The sequence below is a fragment of the Equus przewalskii genome, chromosome 15 (assembly GCF_037783145.1).
Source record: "Equus przewalskii isolate Varuska chromosome 15, EquPr2, whole genome shotgun sequence".
NCBI lineage: Eukaryota > Metazoa > Chordata > Mammalia > Perissodactyla > Equidae > Equus > Equus przewalskii.
The window spans coordinates 36,012,095-36,025,686 of NC_091845.1; the positions used below are offsets into that span (position 1 = coordinate 36,012,095).

Genomic DNA, 13,592 nt, shown 5'->3' on the forward strand with positions numbered 1-13,592 from the left:
TGAATTAGTTCTGTTTAAAACTGATGGCTTGATAAATGAAGAGATACCAAGTAAAACCCATAGTTTTTTAATTAAACTTTTTATTTTGAGATAATTCAGTTGTAGGAATAATGCAGTTGTAAGAAATAATACAGAAAGATGCCATGTACCTTTACCCATTTCCCTATCGCTAACAGCTTGCAAAATATAGTACGCTATCACAACCAGGATATTGACACAATCTGTCAATCTAATTCACATTTCCTCTGCTTTATTTGTATTCATTTGTGTGTATATGTGCACATATGTATTTAGCTCTATGCAGTTTTATCTCACATACAGCTTTGTGTAGCCACCACTACAGTCAGGATACAGAAGACTTCCATTACAAGGATCTTTTGTGTTGCGCTTTTATTGTCACACTGACTTCCATCATGCCCTCACTGCTTTACCCACTCCTCCCATCCTTAACCCCTGGCAGCCCCTAATCTGGCCGTCTCCAGTTCTATAATGTTGTCATTTCAGGAACGTTGTATAAATGGAATCATACAGTATATAATCTTTTGGGATTGTCTTTCTTCACTCAGCATAATTCCTGGAGATTCATTGAAATTGTTTTGTTTATCAGTGGTTTGTTCCCTTTTATTTCTGAGTAGTATTCCTGATACTGAAGTACCACAACTGGTTTAACCATTTTTAACCATTCACCTGTTGAAAGACATCTGGTTGTTTTCCGTTTGGGGGTATTACAAATAAAGCCTCTGTGAACCTTTATGTATAGGTTTTTGTACATAAATTTCCATTTCTCTGGGCTAAATACCCAAGAGTGCAAATGTTGGGTCATTTGGTAATTACATGCTTTAGTTTAATAAGAAATTGCCATATTGTTTCCCAGAGAGGCTGCACCATTTTACATTCCCATCAGCAATGTATCCGTAATGTTTTTAAGTATTTAGTTGGTAATTAACTTAAACTAGATTTTGTATACCACATTCTTGTGCTCCATTTTTGCTGTATTTGGATTTAGGATCCTAAAGCTCAAACATAAAATAAAAGCAGTGCTATGTAAAATTTTATTTTTTAAAAATATATGTGGAGGGAGGGAGGGAAGAAGCAGGCTCCCTAGATTCCTTCTGGTCTGGTTTATCAGCCATGACTGTTCAGTGGGCCACTCACTTCCCCTTTTCGAATTGTGAATCATTTCCCCTTTCCTTTCTGATTCAAGGGGTTAAGAATTCTTGCACTTGTTAACTCACAGAGTTATTGTGAGATCCAAATGAAAAAATGGACCCAAAAAATGCCTAAACAACCCTAAAGCACTGTCCACTGACAGATGAGTGTGACAAGCCATAGACGCTCAGCCTTTCAACAGAAGCACCAGTGATGGATCCATAGACATACAGAATTCAGGTGGGCACTCAGAGAATTGTACCAAGTAATGTGAATAGTGCTGATCCTGTTATTTCTTCATTTTTCACATACTTTTAAAATCCCATTTTATAGGCCAAAGTGACAAAACTTTGTAAAATGTTGAGATCTGGAAATTGTCAGAAGCCGTGCAATTTGCTAAAATTACCTTAAAATCCGTAAGCAGCCTGTACACATAGATAGTATGTTTGTTTCGTAACACTGCCATCTAGTGCTGAGGGGCAGATAATGCCGTCAAGCCTTAATAGTATTAAATTCCATTTCAGTTTCATAATTCACTTATTAAAATTCCCTTGGGACTTATTTCCCTAATTTGTTTTGTATTGTTCTTTGGTTCCTGTGTTTAAGAATAATGCGTACCTTCTAGGAAAGTTCCTCAACATAATAAAGAACATATATGACAAACCCACAGCCAATATCATACGCAATGGTGAAAAACTTGAAAGCTATTCGTCTGAGAACAGGAACAAGACAAGGATGCCCACTCTCACCACTCTTATTCAACATAGTGCTGGAAGTTTTAGCCAGAGCAGTTAGGCAAGAGAAAGAAATAAATGGGATCCAAATTGGAAAGGAAGAAGTAAAACTGTCACTATTTGCAGATGACGTGATTCTATATATAGAAAACCCTAAATAATCCACCAAAAAACTATTAGAAATAATCAACAAATAGAGTAAAGTTGCAGGGTACAAAATTAACATAGAAAAATCAGTTGCATTTCTATACACTAATAATCAACTGGCAGAAAGAGAAGTCAAGAATACAATCCCATTTATAATCACAACAAAAAGAATAAAATATCTAGGAATAAATTTAACCAAAAAGGTGAAAGACCTATGCAGTGAAAACTGTAAGGCATTATTGAGAGAAACTGAAGAATACATAAAGAAATGGGAAGATATTCCATGTTTATGGATTAGAAGAATAAATATAGTTAAAATGTCCACATTACATAAAGCAATCTACAGATTCAGTGCAATCCCAATCAGAATCCCAATGTCCTTCTTCATGGAAATAGAACAAAGAATTCTAAAATTCATATGGAACAAAAACGACCTTGAATACCCAAAGCAGTCCTGAGAAGAAAAAACAAAGCTGGAGGCATCACAATCTCTGACTTCAAAATATACGAGAAAGCTACAGTAATCAAAACAGCATGGTACTGGCCTAAAAACAGACACACAGATAGTGGAACAGAATTGAAAACGCAGAAACAACACGACACATCTTTGGACAGCTAATCTTCGACAAGGGAGCCAAGAGCATACAATGGAGAAAGGAGTCTCTTCAATAAATGGTGTTGGGAAAACTGGACAGCCACATGGCAAGAGAATGAAGGTAGACCAGTATCTTACACCATACACAGAAATAAACTCAAAATGGATCAAAGACTTGAATGTAACACCTGAAACCATAAAACTCCTAGAAGAAACTATAGGCAGTATACTCTTTAACATCAGTCTTAGCAGCATCTTTTCAAATATGTTATCTACCCAGGCAAGGGAAACAAAAGAAAAAAATAAACGGGACTACATCACATTAAAAAGCCTCTGCATGGCAAAGGAAACCATCAACAACAACAACAAAACCACCAACTGGGAGAAAATATTTGTAAATCATCTATTTGGCAAGGGGTTAATTTCCAAAATATAGAAAGAACTCATACAACTCAACAATAAAAAAATGAACAACCTCAACAAAAAAATGGGCAGAGGATATTAGCAGACATTTTTCCAAAGAAGATACACAGATGGCCAAGAGGCACATGAAAAGATGTTCGACATCACTAATTATTAGGGAAATGTAAATTAAAACTACACTGAGATAGCACTTCACGCCCGTCAGAATGGCTATAATTAACAAGACGAGAAATAACAAGTGTCAGAGAGGATGTGGAGAAAAGGGAACCCTCATACACTGCTGGTAGGAATGCAAACTGGTGCAGCTACTATGGAAAACAGTATGGCGATTTCTCAAAAAATTAAAAATAGAAATACTATATCATCCAGCTATTCCACTACTGAGTACTTATCCAAAAAACATGAAATCAGTAATTCAAAAAGATTTACGCACCCATGTTCATCACAGCGTTATTCACAATAGCCAAAACGTGGAAGCAACCCAAGTGCTCATCAACCAGTGAATGGATAAAGATGATGTGATGTGTCTATATATTCAATGGAATACTATTCAGCCATAAAAAAAAGAGAAAATGGTGCCATTTGCAACAATATGGATCAACCTTGAGGGTATTATGCTTAGCAAACTAAGACACAGAAAGACATACTGTATGATTTTACTCATATGTGGAAGATAAACAAACACACACATAGATAAGGAGAACAAATTAGTGGTTACCAGAGGGAAAGGGATAAAGGGGCACATATTATGGTGACAGATTAAAACTCGGCCGTTGGTGGTGAACATGATGCAGTCTATACAGACACTGAAATATAATGTGATAAGTCAATATGACCTCAGTTAAATAGTTTTTTAAAAGAGAATAGTGCGTCCCTTCTGGTGTGCCCAGTGCACTGACCAGGTAGGAAATCTGACATAGACACAATAGATCCAAATAGAAATTTGAAATTCTCTAAATAGCAAGAGCTGTAGGTGAGGAAGGAGCAATGTAAAACCTGATACAGTATATTAGAATTTTGTTGTGCACCATACATGCTGTTGCTCACTGAATTCCATTTCCCAAGAGGAACGGTACGCCTAGCACTTGGTTTAATCAAGGCATTACAAAACTCAAAATCCAGACTTTAGGCATATTCAGACATGAGGAAAGAATGAACTTTCAACCTTTTCTATGGATGGATGAATCCATGAATAAGCCCGCTACTAGGAGAATGGAGCCAGTTTTTCTTGTTATAGGCAGAGAAGTGTAGAGAGGGTCCTGTCAAAAGCAGAGACTGTAAAACTTTTGGGAACTTGTGTGGAGAAGCATGCTCTGCTCACTCAGCCTCTTCAGACTGATGCAGCCAGTTACGTATTTCCAAAAATTGAGACGTTTTGACCTGGAGCCACCTCTTTGTTCATCAAGACTTAATTGCACCCCTGTTTTCCAAAGGTCAACATCACCATGCAGTTGGTTAGTTAACCTGCAGTCTGCTTAATTGACACCTCAGTGTGCTGGTGTATTGGTTAAGAACGGACTGAATTGTGGGAACTAGGGTGGAGTTGGGTTCTGTTGTGCTTGGGCATCATCTATAAAATGGCTGTAATAATAGTGCTGCGCTGGCCAGTTAACAAAGTAATGCTTGTAAAGTGTGGAGCACAGAGCTCCCGTATAGTGAACATGCCGTCCGTGGCAACTCTTACTGCTATCGCAGCTTTATTTATTCCTTCTTATGTGAGACACCTTGAACCCTAATGCTTTACCAGGCACCCTGTTCTAGAGAAACTCTGAGAGTCTGTTTCTGGCCTGGCCAAAGTTGTAGGAATGCTACATGGGGAAATCTGGAAACTTTCTTTTGCAATCAGAGTTCAGGGTTCCACCATATGGTTTCATTTTCTAATATAAAGTAGATTTTAAACCATTAGAAATACCTATTTTTAAGTGTAAGTGTGGTAACATCCCAAATGTAAATGCAGATAATTTTAATTGTTCAAAAGTTGATTTGTGTTTCACTGGACAGGTAAAAGTTCCTACGTGGATCATACTGTTCTTGAAGCCTAAGGTATATTTCATGGTGAGGCTTCTCCATGTCCTGTTTCATTGCTCCTTTTCTTATAATATGAAAATAGTATTCTTACCTGGAAAAGACTCTTAAATTTCTGCAAATAGCCCCAGTATGGTCTGTATTTTTCAAAGAAGGTATATCTAGATGTTGGTTTGTGTGTGTGTGTGTGTGTGTGTGTATAAATTTCTGCAAATAGCCCCAATGTGGTCTGTGTTTTTCAAAGAAGGTATATGTAGATGTTGGTTTGTGTGTGTGTGTGTATATATAGATATACACACACATATATAAAACAGAATGTGGTGGTGAAGCTCTACATAATTTGCATTAATGAATAAGAATTAGTGTAGTTTTCCAGTACTTTTTTTGCAAGCAATCTTGAACATCTTGTTCTAAACATAGTGCGTGTAAAAAAGAACCCAATTTAAAAATGGGCAAAGGACTTGAATAGACATTTCTCCAAATAAAATATGCAAATGACCAACAAGTTTTGGCCAGGATGTGAGGAAATTGGAACCCTCTTGCATAGGTGGTGGGAATGTAAAATGGTGCAGCAGCTGTGGAAAATGCTTAGGCAGTGCCTCAAACATTAAGCAAAGTGAAATAAGCCATTCACAAAAGGACCAATATTGTGCAGTTGGGCTTATATGAGGTACCTAGAGTAGGCAAATTCATAGAAACAGAAAGTAGAATAGAGATATCAGGGGCTGTGGGTGGGATGGTAGAGGGGAGAGAAGATGGGGAATCAGCATTTAAGGGGTACAGAGTTTCTGCTTGGGTTGATGAAAAAGTTGTAGAAATAGATAGTGGTAGTAGTTACACAACATCATGAATGTACTGAATGCCACTGAATTTTACACTTAAATTTGGTTAAAATGGTAACTTTTCTGTTATGTATATTTTACCATAATTTTTAGAAATCAGGAGGGAAAAGGGAATTATGTCTGTGCTCATCAATAGACATTTATGATGCCAGGGATCCAGAAGTGAAGAAATCAGTGTTCAGCTTGGGAAATGGAACCTATGCATTCTTCTACAGTTATATGGCCTGGACAGAGACAAAGAGAAGTCTCTCTCAAATGAGAATTCATTTTCTATTTTGAATTACATTGAATGAATTTGAAATGTTACCAGTGAGTTTTAAACAAACAGCTATGTCTTTAGTGATCCTTGCATAAGGGAACAACAGGATGGTGTGTAATAGCACAGCTTTGATAGCCCAGCAGGTGGTTCTGTTGTTGTTGTTATTTTGCATTATGGGGGTATGACATTCCAGAAGGACTTGATGAATTTTTTAAATCCCAACGTATTATTTGATGTTCCTTAAAACATATCCAAACACAGATTTATCATGATTGCTGTTAAGACTATGTGGTGTTCATATAATGTTAATAATAGCCAGCTTCCATTTATTGAATGCTTGTTTGGGCACATTTTCTTTCTTCTTCTTCTTCTTCTCCCCAAAGCCCCCCTAGTACGTAGTCATATATTCTAGTTGTAGGTCCTTCGGGCTCTGCTGTGTGGGAACCACCTCAGCATGGCCTGATGAGCGGTGCTATGTCTGCACCCAGGATCTGAACTGACGAAATGCTGGGCCACCAAAGCGGAGCATGCAAATTTAACCACTCGGACACAGGGCCGACCCCTGACCCTTTGTATCTTTAAGACATCCGGTTCGGGGGTGGCCCCCACACATTATATTGATAATTTAATTTTCACAATAGCTTTATGAGGTAACTATCACAGTTGCTCCCATTTTTTCAGATGAGGGAACTAAATAGAAAGATTATCTAACTTTCCCAGTTAACAGTTGCGATTGAACCTCGGTATCAGACCCTAAGCTTTAGTTTTTTTCAGGAGTAAAAATGTGAGGAGATTAAACCATCTAAAATCTTTTGCATTTTTTTACATCCACAGTTTATAATTAGATGTTAGTGCTGCCTTCTATTGGAAGCGAGATTCTGAATCTGGAAAAGCCCTTAAAGTGCTAGAAAGTGTTATGACAAGATAGTCTTACTAGTCTCACTACAGCATTAGTAGGGGGCCTAAATTTGCCATTTGAGAATTCTTTCACTTAAACAAACCCTCTTGTCACATTAACATGGCAAGACATATTATGTTAGCTTTTTAATATTAATAGAATTCTCTTTATTGAATATTTTCTAAGATAAAGTGGTTTGGTATGAAATTACTGTTTTTTACAACTGGAGGAGGCTTCTGCCTCTTCCTCCACGGCAGTTATTTTGCGCTGCCTGCATTCTCTTCACACCTGTTCTGCCACCTGTCACCCAGCAGATGATGCTGTCCTCACACCAGTGAGAAGATACACAGTGGCCCCCCCATGGCTTTCCGTCCCTCACATGTAAATTCCTTGCATCCTCAGTCCTCGATACTGGCCTCCTTTCCCTGTCACCCCGCCTCAACAAAGTGGATCTCTAACTCCCTCCCCTTAAAAGCCTGCTGCCAGTAAGCTCCCGCTCTCCTCTGTTCCCCACCCCTGCCCATCCCAGCACAATGCCCCTGGCACCTGGTGAACCCAATAGTTATTTATCAAATGGGTGAAGCAAACATTTGCCTGGGCAAAACGGAGCTTGTTTTCCTGTAGAGATGCAATCTACCATAGTGCTACAGTCATTTTATTTCAGATACAGTGTACTTCAGGGCCTTTATACACTTTATGAGGCCCTGAAGAGCGAGTGTTTCAGCGGATTGTTTTTTTTCTGTATCAACATAATACCTAAACAACTAAGTAGTCCACACACTTTAGGAATAAAACCGTAAGTTGGGATGCTTGTGTTTTCAAAGTACTTAGGTTTGTCTCCCACTAGACATAAGCTCTGTCAGGGTAGGACATTTCTGTTACCCCCTGCTGTGTCCCTTGGGCCCAGGTCAGAGTAGGACCTGGCACCCTGTGGGTATTCAGTAAATAAAGGATAAATAAATATGGCAGTGCTATGTGGAGGTGCAGGAAAGCTCGTGGGTGGAAAGCGTGAATATTTCTCCTTTGAATCGTTGCAATGGCGTCAATAAACCAGATCACTAAAATGTATATAAATTTAACATTTTCAGGCTTAAGTGCTTTGCTTTTTCTTAAGGATTCTGTGATTTGGGAGTAGGAAGGAGGAATGGCCTGCTATTTTAAAAAATGGTTAAATTTATTTTCTGGTATTTGACACCCAGTCCTCAAGGGGCAATGCATAGGTTTTTATCAAGAACAGTGAAAATCAAAGTAGGATTACTTGATCAGCATTTGGTCTCCATCCTTTTGAGTGTCATTTCCCTACATGTGTTACTGACATGGAGCAATTAGGCACAATTAACTTTTTAATAAGATAATTGCCCTTTCACTTTATATCCTTATATCCATTTGCCAAGAAAAAAGATGAATTCTAACATTATCACCTGGAGTCCTTAAAATGTGAATGTTATTACTAATGCAGATTTCTATCCACCATCTTGACAAGACCAGATGCACGTTGGCCTTAACCTTTAACACATCTTCACTTTGTTCCATTTCCTCATTTTCAGACTCCATCCATCCTTGCTTCTGCAAGCTGTTTTGGTTGATGAAAAAGAAGTTTGGTTATACTGGTTTGCAAGATATTTCTTTCATTGGGTGGTTTGGTTTGTTTTTCAGTCTGCTCTATCTGGACACAAACATCTGACAGTGGAAGAATTATTTGGAACCTCTTTGCCAAAGGAACAGCCAACAGTTGTTGGTCTGGATTCAGAAGAATTGGATAAGCTGCCAGGAGATGCCTCCCAGAAAGAGCCCAGCTCATTCCTACCATTTTCCTTTGAGCAGTCAGGAGGGGCCCCTCAGTCAGAAAACCTGGGTGTGCATCCTGCTGCCCACCACTCAGTCCAACCTGAAGTCACCACCCCAGTGCTAATCACTCCTGCCTCCATCACACAGTCCAGTGAAAAGCAGGCCCCCAACTATGCGATCCCGTTGCGCCCTGTGCTCAGTCCCACTCTGCCAGCAGAAGCTCCTCCTGCACAGGTTCCTCCTACCTTACCCCGAAAGACCGCCATGATGCAGGCAGTGAAGACCACGCCTAGACAGAGGTCTCCGCTCCTGAGTCAGCCAGTCCCTGAGCTGAGCCACGCCAGTCTAACTGCCAGCCACAGCCCCTTCAGGGCCCCACAGAGCATGACAAACACAGCTGGTCCGTCCCTCCCAAGCATTGATCTTCTCCAGAAACTCAGGTTGACCCCACAGCATGACCAAATACAGATACAGTCACTTGGGAAAGGTGCAGTGGCACCCAGCTTTTCTCCAGCAGCCGGCCAGCTGGCCACGCCTGAGAGCTTCATAGAGCCTCCCCCTAAGACAGCAGCAGCAAGAGCCTCAGCCTCGCTGAGCACCATGGTGCTTGCTCCCCTTCAGGTACTGGTGGAAGCGCGGGTGGCTGTAATTGGGTGGGATGAGCCTACAAAGACATTGATTTTGACTGACGTGAGACAGGCGTTTTAAAGAGACAACTGTTGAGTATGTCGGGCTAAATGAAAGGGAGGTAAGAAGCCCTGTGAACAACCAAATAATTGGTAAATGGTGTTTAACTGAATTCCACTACCCAAAGTTGTTTCAACTGATAAAAGCTAAGAAACAGTGTTTGTATTTTTCTATCAGGGTCTGCACTTTAGGGTTTTTTGTTTGTTTTTTCCTGACAGTTCCAGGAGTTCTCATTTGACTCAAGACCGTAGATCCAAATTATCCTAGGCTTTGTTCCATTCCCAGCTCCCTCAGTACTCTCGTTGAGTGCCTGCCTTGTGCCAGGCACACTAGGGGTCCCAGAGTTACAGGTATGAGGTCAAATAAAGCTTCCCAGTGAAATTGATGTTTCAGCCAAGATCTGAAGGCTCAGTAGAGGTTAACCAGACCTTTCCCAGAGGTGGGAAAAGTGTTTGCGGTAAGAAGAGCATGTTCAGAGACCTCGAGATGAGAAGGCATTTGCTGAACTTAAAGAACTTCAGTGTGACTGGATCTACTGTGGAAAGAAACTTGGAGAAGTGGATGTTGGTTAATGACCAAGACTTTGTAAATTGTGTTCAGTTAGAGCTTTGTTCCCAGAGCCCTGGGGAGTCTTTCAAGGGCTTTGAGCAATGGGTGACATGCTAGGAAAGGAGAGGACGACATAGAATGACCCATCAGGAAGGAGGCTGTGGGAGTCCCCCAGGCTTGAGCTGCTGGGGCCTGAATTGGGGAGTGTGGACGAGTGGATTTGTTAAGACATGTGACCAGTGGGACTTGGTAGATGGGTGTGGAGGATGAAGAAGAGGTTTGTCCCTCAATGATTTATACGGTGGGTGAGTCTAAAATCAGTTCAGAGTTGAAGTGACTTGTGCAAGATCACAGAACTGAAAGAGGGTAGAACCTTCTGCTCTGAAACAGTATTGGTTGCCTTTCAGAATTTTAGTCTCGTGCCCTTTAATAGTAATAATAATCTCCAATCTTAACATTTTACCAAATAGTATTATAAAGAAGAGCCCATCATAATAATTCTGTATTATTTCTTAATGGGATATATTGTTCCATTCCTTTGAAATCTTATACAGAAAGAGAGGAAACTTAGGAGCTTGGTTACATCATTAAATTGTTATTTGGGGCCATTTCTGTTGCAGTTCTCTGCAGCATAAGGAGGGGAGAGAGTGTCTAACAGATAGGCACCACGCCCCTGAGCTGTTCCTGCTGCCACTGTTGTGCTGCTCTGGAAGTGCAGCCAGCAGTCTTGAGTGCCACCCTCTCCCCGTTCTGACCTCTGGGACAGTGCTCTGCTCTCTAGCACGCCTCCTTGCCGAGGAAGCTTACAGATGTGTCACTTTTCGTTTACATGGCAGTCTGGAATTTTAGGACCTGGGGCTTGGTTGAGTTCTAATGTATTTGCCCTACAACAAGAAGTTCTTTGTCTCCCGATGAATGAGGACAAAATTTAGCATGTGGAAATGGGACTCTGAAATGAAGACTGTTTAGTGCCAACTGTCCAAAGTTGAAATCACCTTATCAAGAGGTAGCATGTTGCCAGGATCTTGCATCTCTACAGACTCAACAGCAAAAGTATATTCGGGCTGTCCCCAGCTCCTAGAAGAGATGCGGGTTGCAGCTGTTTCCTTAGAGATGCTTTAAAGGCTTTGTACACACCCTTTTTCTGGGAGGACCTGAAAGGAGTCGGGGGCTGTCCCAAAGCTCTCATCCTGCAGTCGAGTCATTGGTTGCATTGTCACAAGTTTCTGTCACCCTCTTCCCTGAGGAATCTAGGAATAGTTAACGTCTGAACTATTCCTTATTGCTAACCTAGATTTTCCCCAGTAACTAGGAAACCTTAATAGAAGCTTGCTACATCTGTTCATCTTTTCTTTTTAAACATTGCAGTCTATGCAGCAAAACCAGGATCCTGAAGTCTTTGCCCAGCCTAAAGTGTTATCCAGTGCCATTCCGGTAAGGACTCCCTTTTTCTGAAGAACACTTTATGTATGTTTAAGTTCTTCATCTGAATGTGAAGTAAAACATTGTCCCTTGAGTGGAAAGTTTTAGCTTTCAGGCCTAGACCCAGCTTAGAGTCCCTCTCTCAGGCCAGGCTCCCGCTGCTCCCCCAGACAAGGTTCACTGCTCTGGCCTCTGGAGGCCTCCATTGTCTCTCTGTATGAGTGTCTCCTGAGACCGTGTGGTATACGAGGGGGAGTCAGCCGCAGGGTGGGCACTCACTGGTGTTTGTGAATGGGTGGCAGCTGGGAGCATGTCCGCCTGGCCTCTATGAGTAGGAAGCAGCCTTGCCTGGGAAGAACTGTGCTGTCCGGGTTAACAGTCACCACTGTGTTGCAGTGCCCTCGTTGGCTCCCGTTGCTCTAATGACAAAGCCTCCCAGGCCTGCATGCTCTGTCCCTTGCTTGTTCTCCCCTGCCCCATTTTTTAAAGTTGTCCCCATCCTCCATTACCTACCAACCTTGAAATGCACACTTAATTTTTTCAGTTCCTAAAATTTGACGTTCCCATTTCCCTTCGAGCCTTTACACATCTGCTTGAGTCTCAGAATTTAAAGCCAGCTTTTGACTGGTCTTGTTAACCGGTCTTTCCTGTAGCTTGTCCTGCTATGGGTGGGAGCTCTCAGCCTAGTGTTGCATCAAAAAACAACCTAAAGGCTCAAACACCAGAAACCACACCCTTAAAACTATGGCAAGCTCTTTGCTGTTTGTAAATGAGGAGGATGACAGATAGGAAGAAGAGATCTCTGTTGGTTGTATCAAATGTGAGAATTATTAAAAGTACTGATTGTTACTAGTGTAGTGTATTCTGATGGTTAGCCACTATCAGCCTAGAAGCACATCTAAATGGGTGAAGGAGATAGACGTTAGTTTTGTTTTTAAGAAATGTATCTTTGAGGGGCCAGCCCTGTGGCCAAGTGGTTAAGTTCACGTGCTCTGCTGCGGTGGCCCAGGGTTTCACCAGTTCGAATCCTGGGTACGGACATGGCACCGCTCGTTAGGCCATGCTGAGGCGGCATCCCACATGCCACAACTAGAAGGACCCACAACTAAAAGTACACAACTATGTACCTGGGGGCTTTGGGAGAAAAAGGAAAAATAAAAAAATCTTTAAAAAAAAGAAATGTATTTTTGATACCTGTAATGGTATAATAAATATATTGAACACTACAAAAGAAACTAATACTTCACATAACTGGGAAACAGTTCTCTTTTTATTGAAGTAAAATTTACATATGATAAAATACAGGGGTTTTTAATGAATTTATCACATGTAGATCCCTTGGGTAACCACCTAATCAAGACATGTAACATTTCATCACCCCAGAAAGTTCCTGCATGCCCCCTTCCAGTCCTTTCCCTGTCCCCCACATATAAACTACATTTCTTGTGCATACCATGCTATTATTTATCGTATGCCCCTTCCATGATTAGCCAACTTGGCTTCCCATAACAGCTTAGGGCATTCTTAGCGTGTAAATGGGCTCTTCATCCTTTAGCTGACAAGCTTCATAACTAGACGTAAAATGCTCAAAGCCTTCTACTGAATGTTTATCTGAACCCCAGATAGTTGGCGTTGGACTCTGCACATGCCTCTCATCACCCTCTACTCTGGGTGGCTGCTGGCTTCCACACTTTGGTGCAAAATGACACACTGTTTCCCTGCAGGTTGCTGGCCCCCCACTGGTTACTGCAACAACCACGGCAGTGTCTTCAGTCCTGCTGTCCCCAAGTGTGTTCCAGCAGACAACTACAAGGTCCACAGACCTTGAGAAGAAAGCAAGCTCGCCTTCTCCTCTAACCGTTGGAACATCAGAAAGTCAGAGAAAGCCTTCCATTATTCTGAGCAAGTCTCAGCTCCAGGATACGTTAATACATCTAATAAAGGTATGTAGGCTATCAATTTAGTCTTTGAATTTTCATTCTTTAATTAAAAGAAAAGACAAATTTTTAAGTTCTTCTTAGAAAATCAGTTCATAAAGTAACTTCAAGACCAGCCAGGAATAATACTTCTCTGT

At 41.0% G+C, this 13,592-nt stretch overlaps 1 protein-coding gene across 5 annotated transcripts in view; it reads left to right on the forward strand.

Annotated features, from left to right (window-relative positions):
- DCP1A (decapping mRNA 1A) overlaps positions 1-13,592 on the forward strand; it is a 56,060-nt gene that overhangs the window by 38,333 nt on the left and 4,135 nt on the right. For all 5 annotated transcript variants that reach the window (XM_008513141.2, XM_008513142.2, XM_008513143.2 and 2 more), the window contains 3 exons: positions 8,729-9,481; positions 11,465-11,530; positions 13,243-13,461. In XM_008513141.2, the coding sequence (XP_008511363.1) occupies positions 8,729-9,481; positions 11,465-11,530; positions 13,243-13,461 (1,038 nt within the window). The remainder of the gene's footprint in view (positions 1-8,728; positions 9,482-11,464; positions 11,531-13,242; positions 13,462-13,592) is intronic.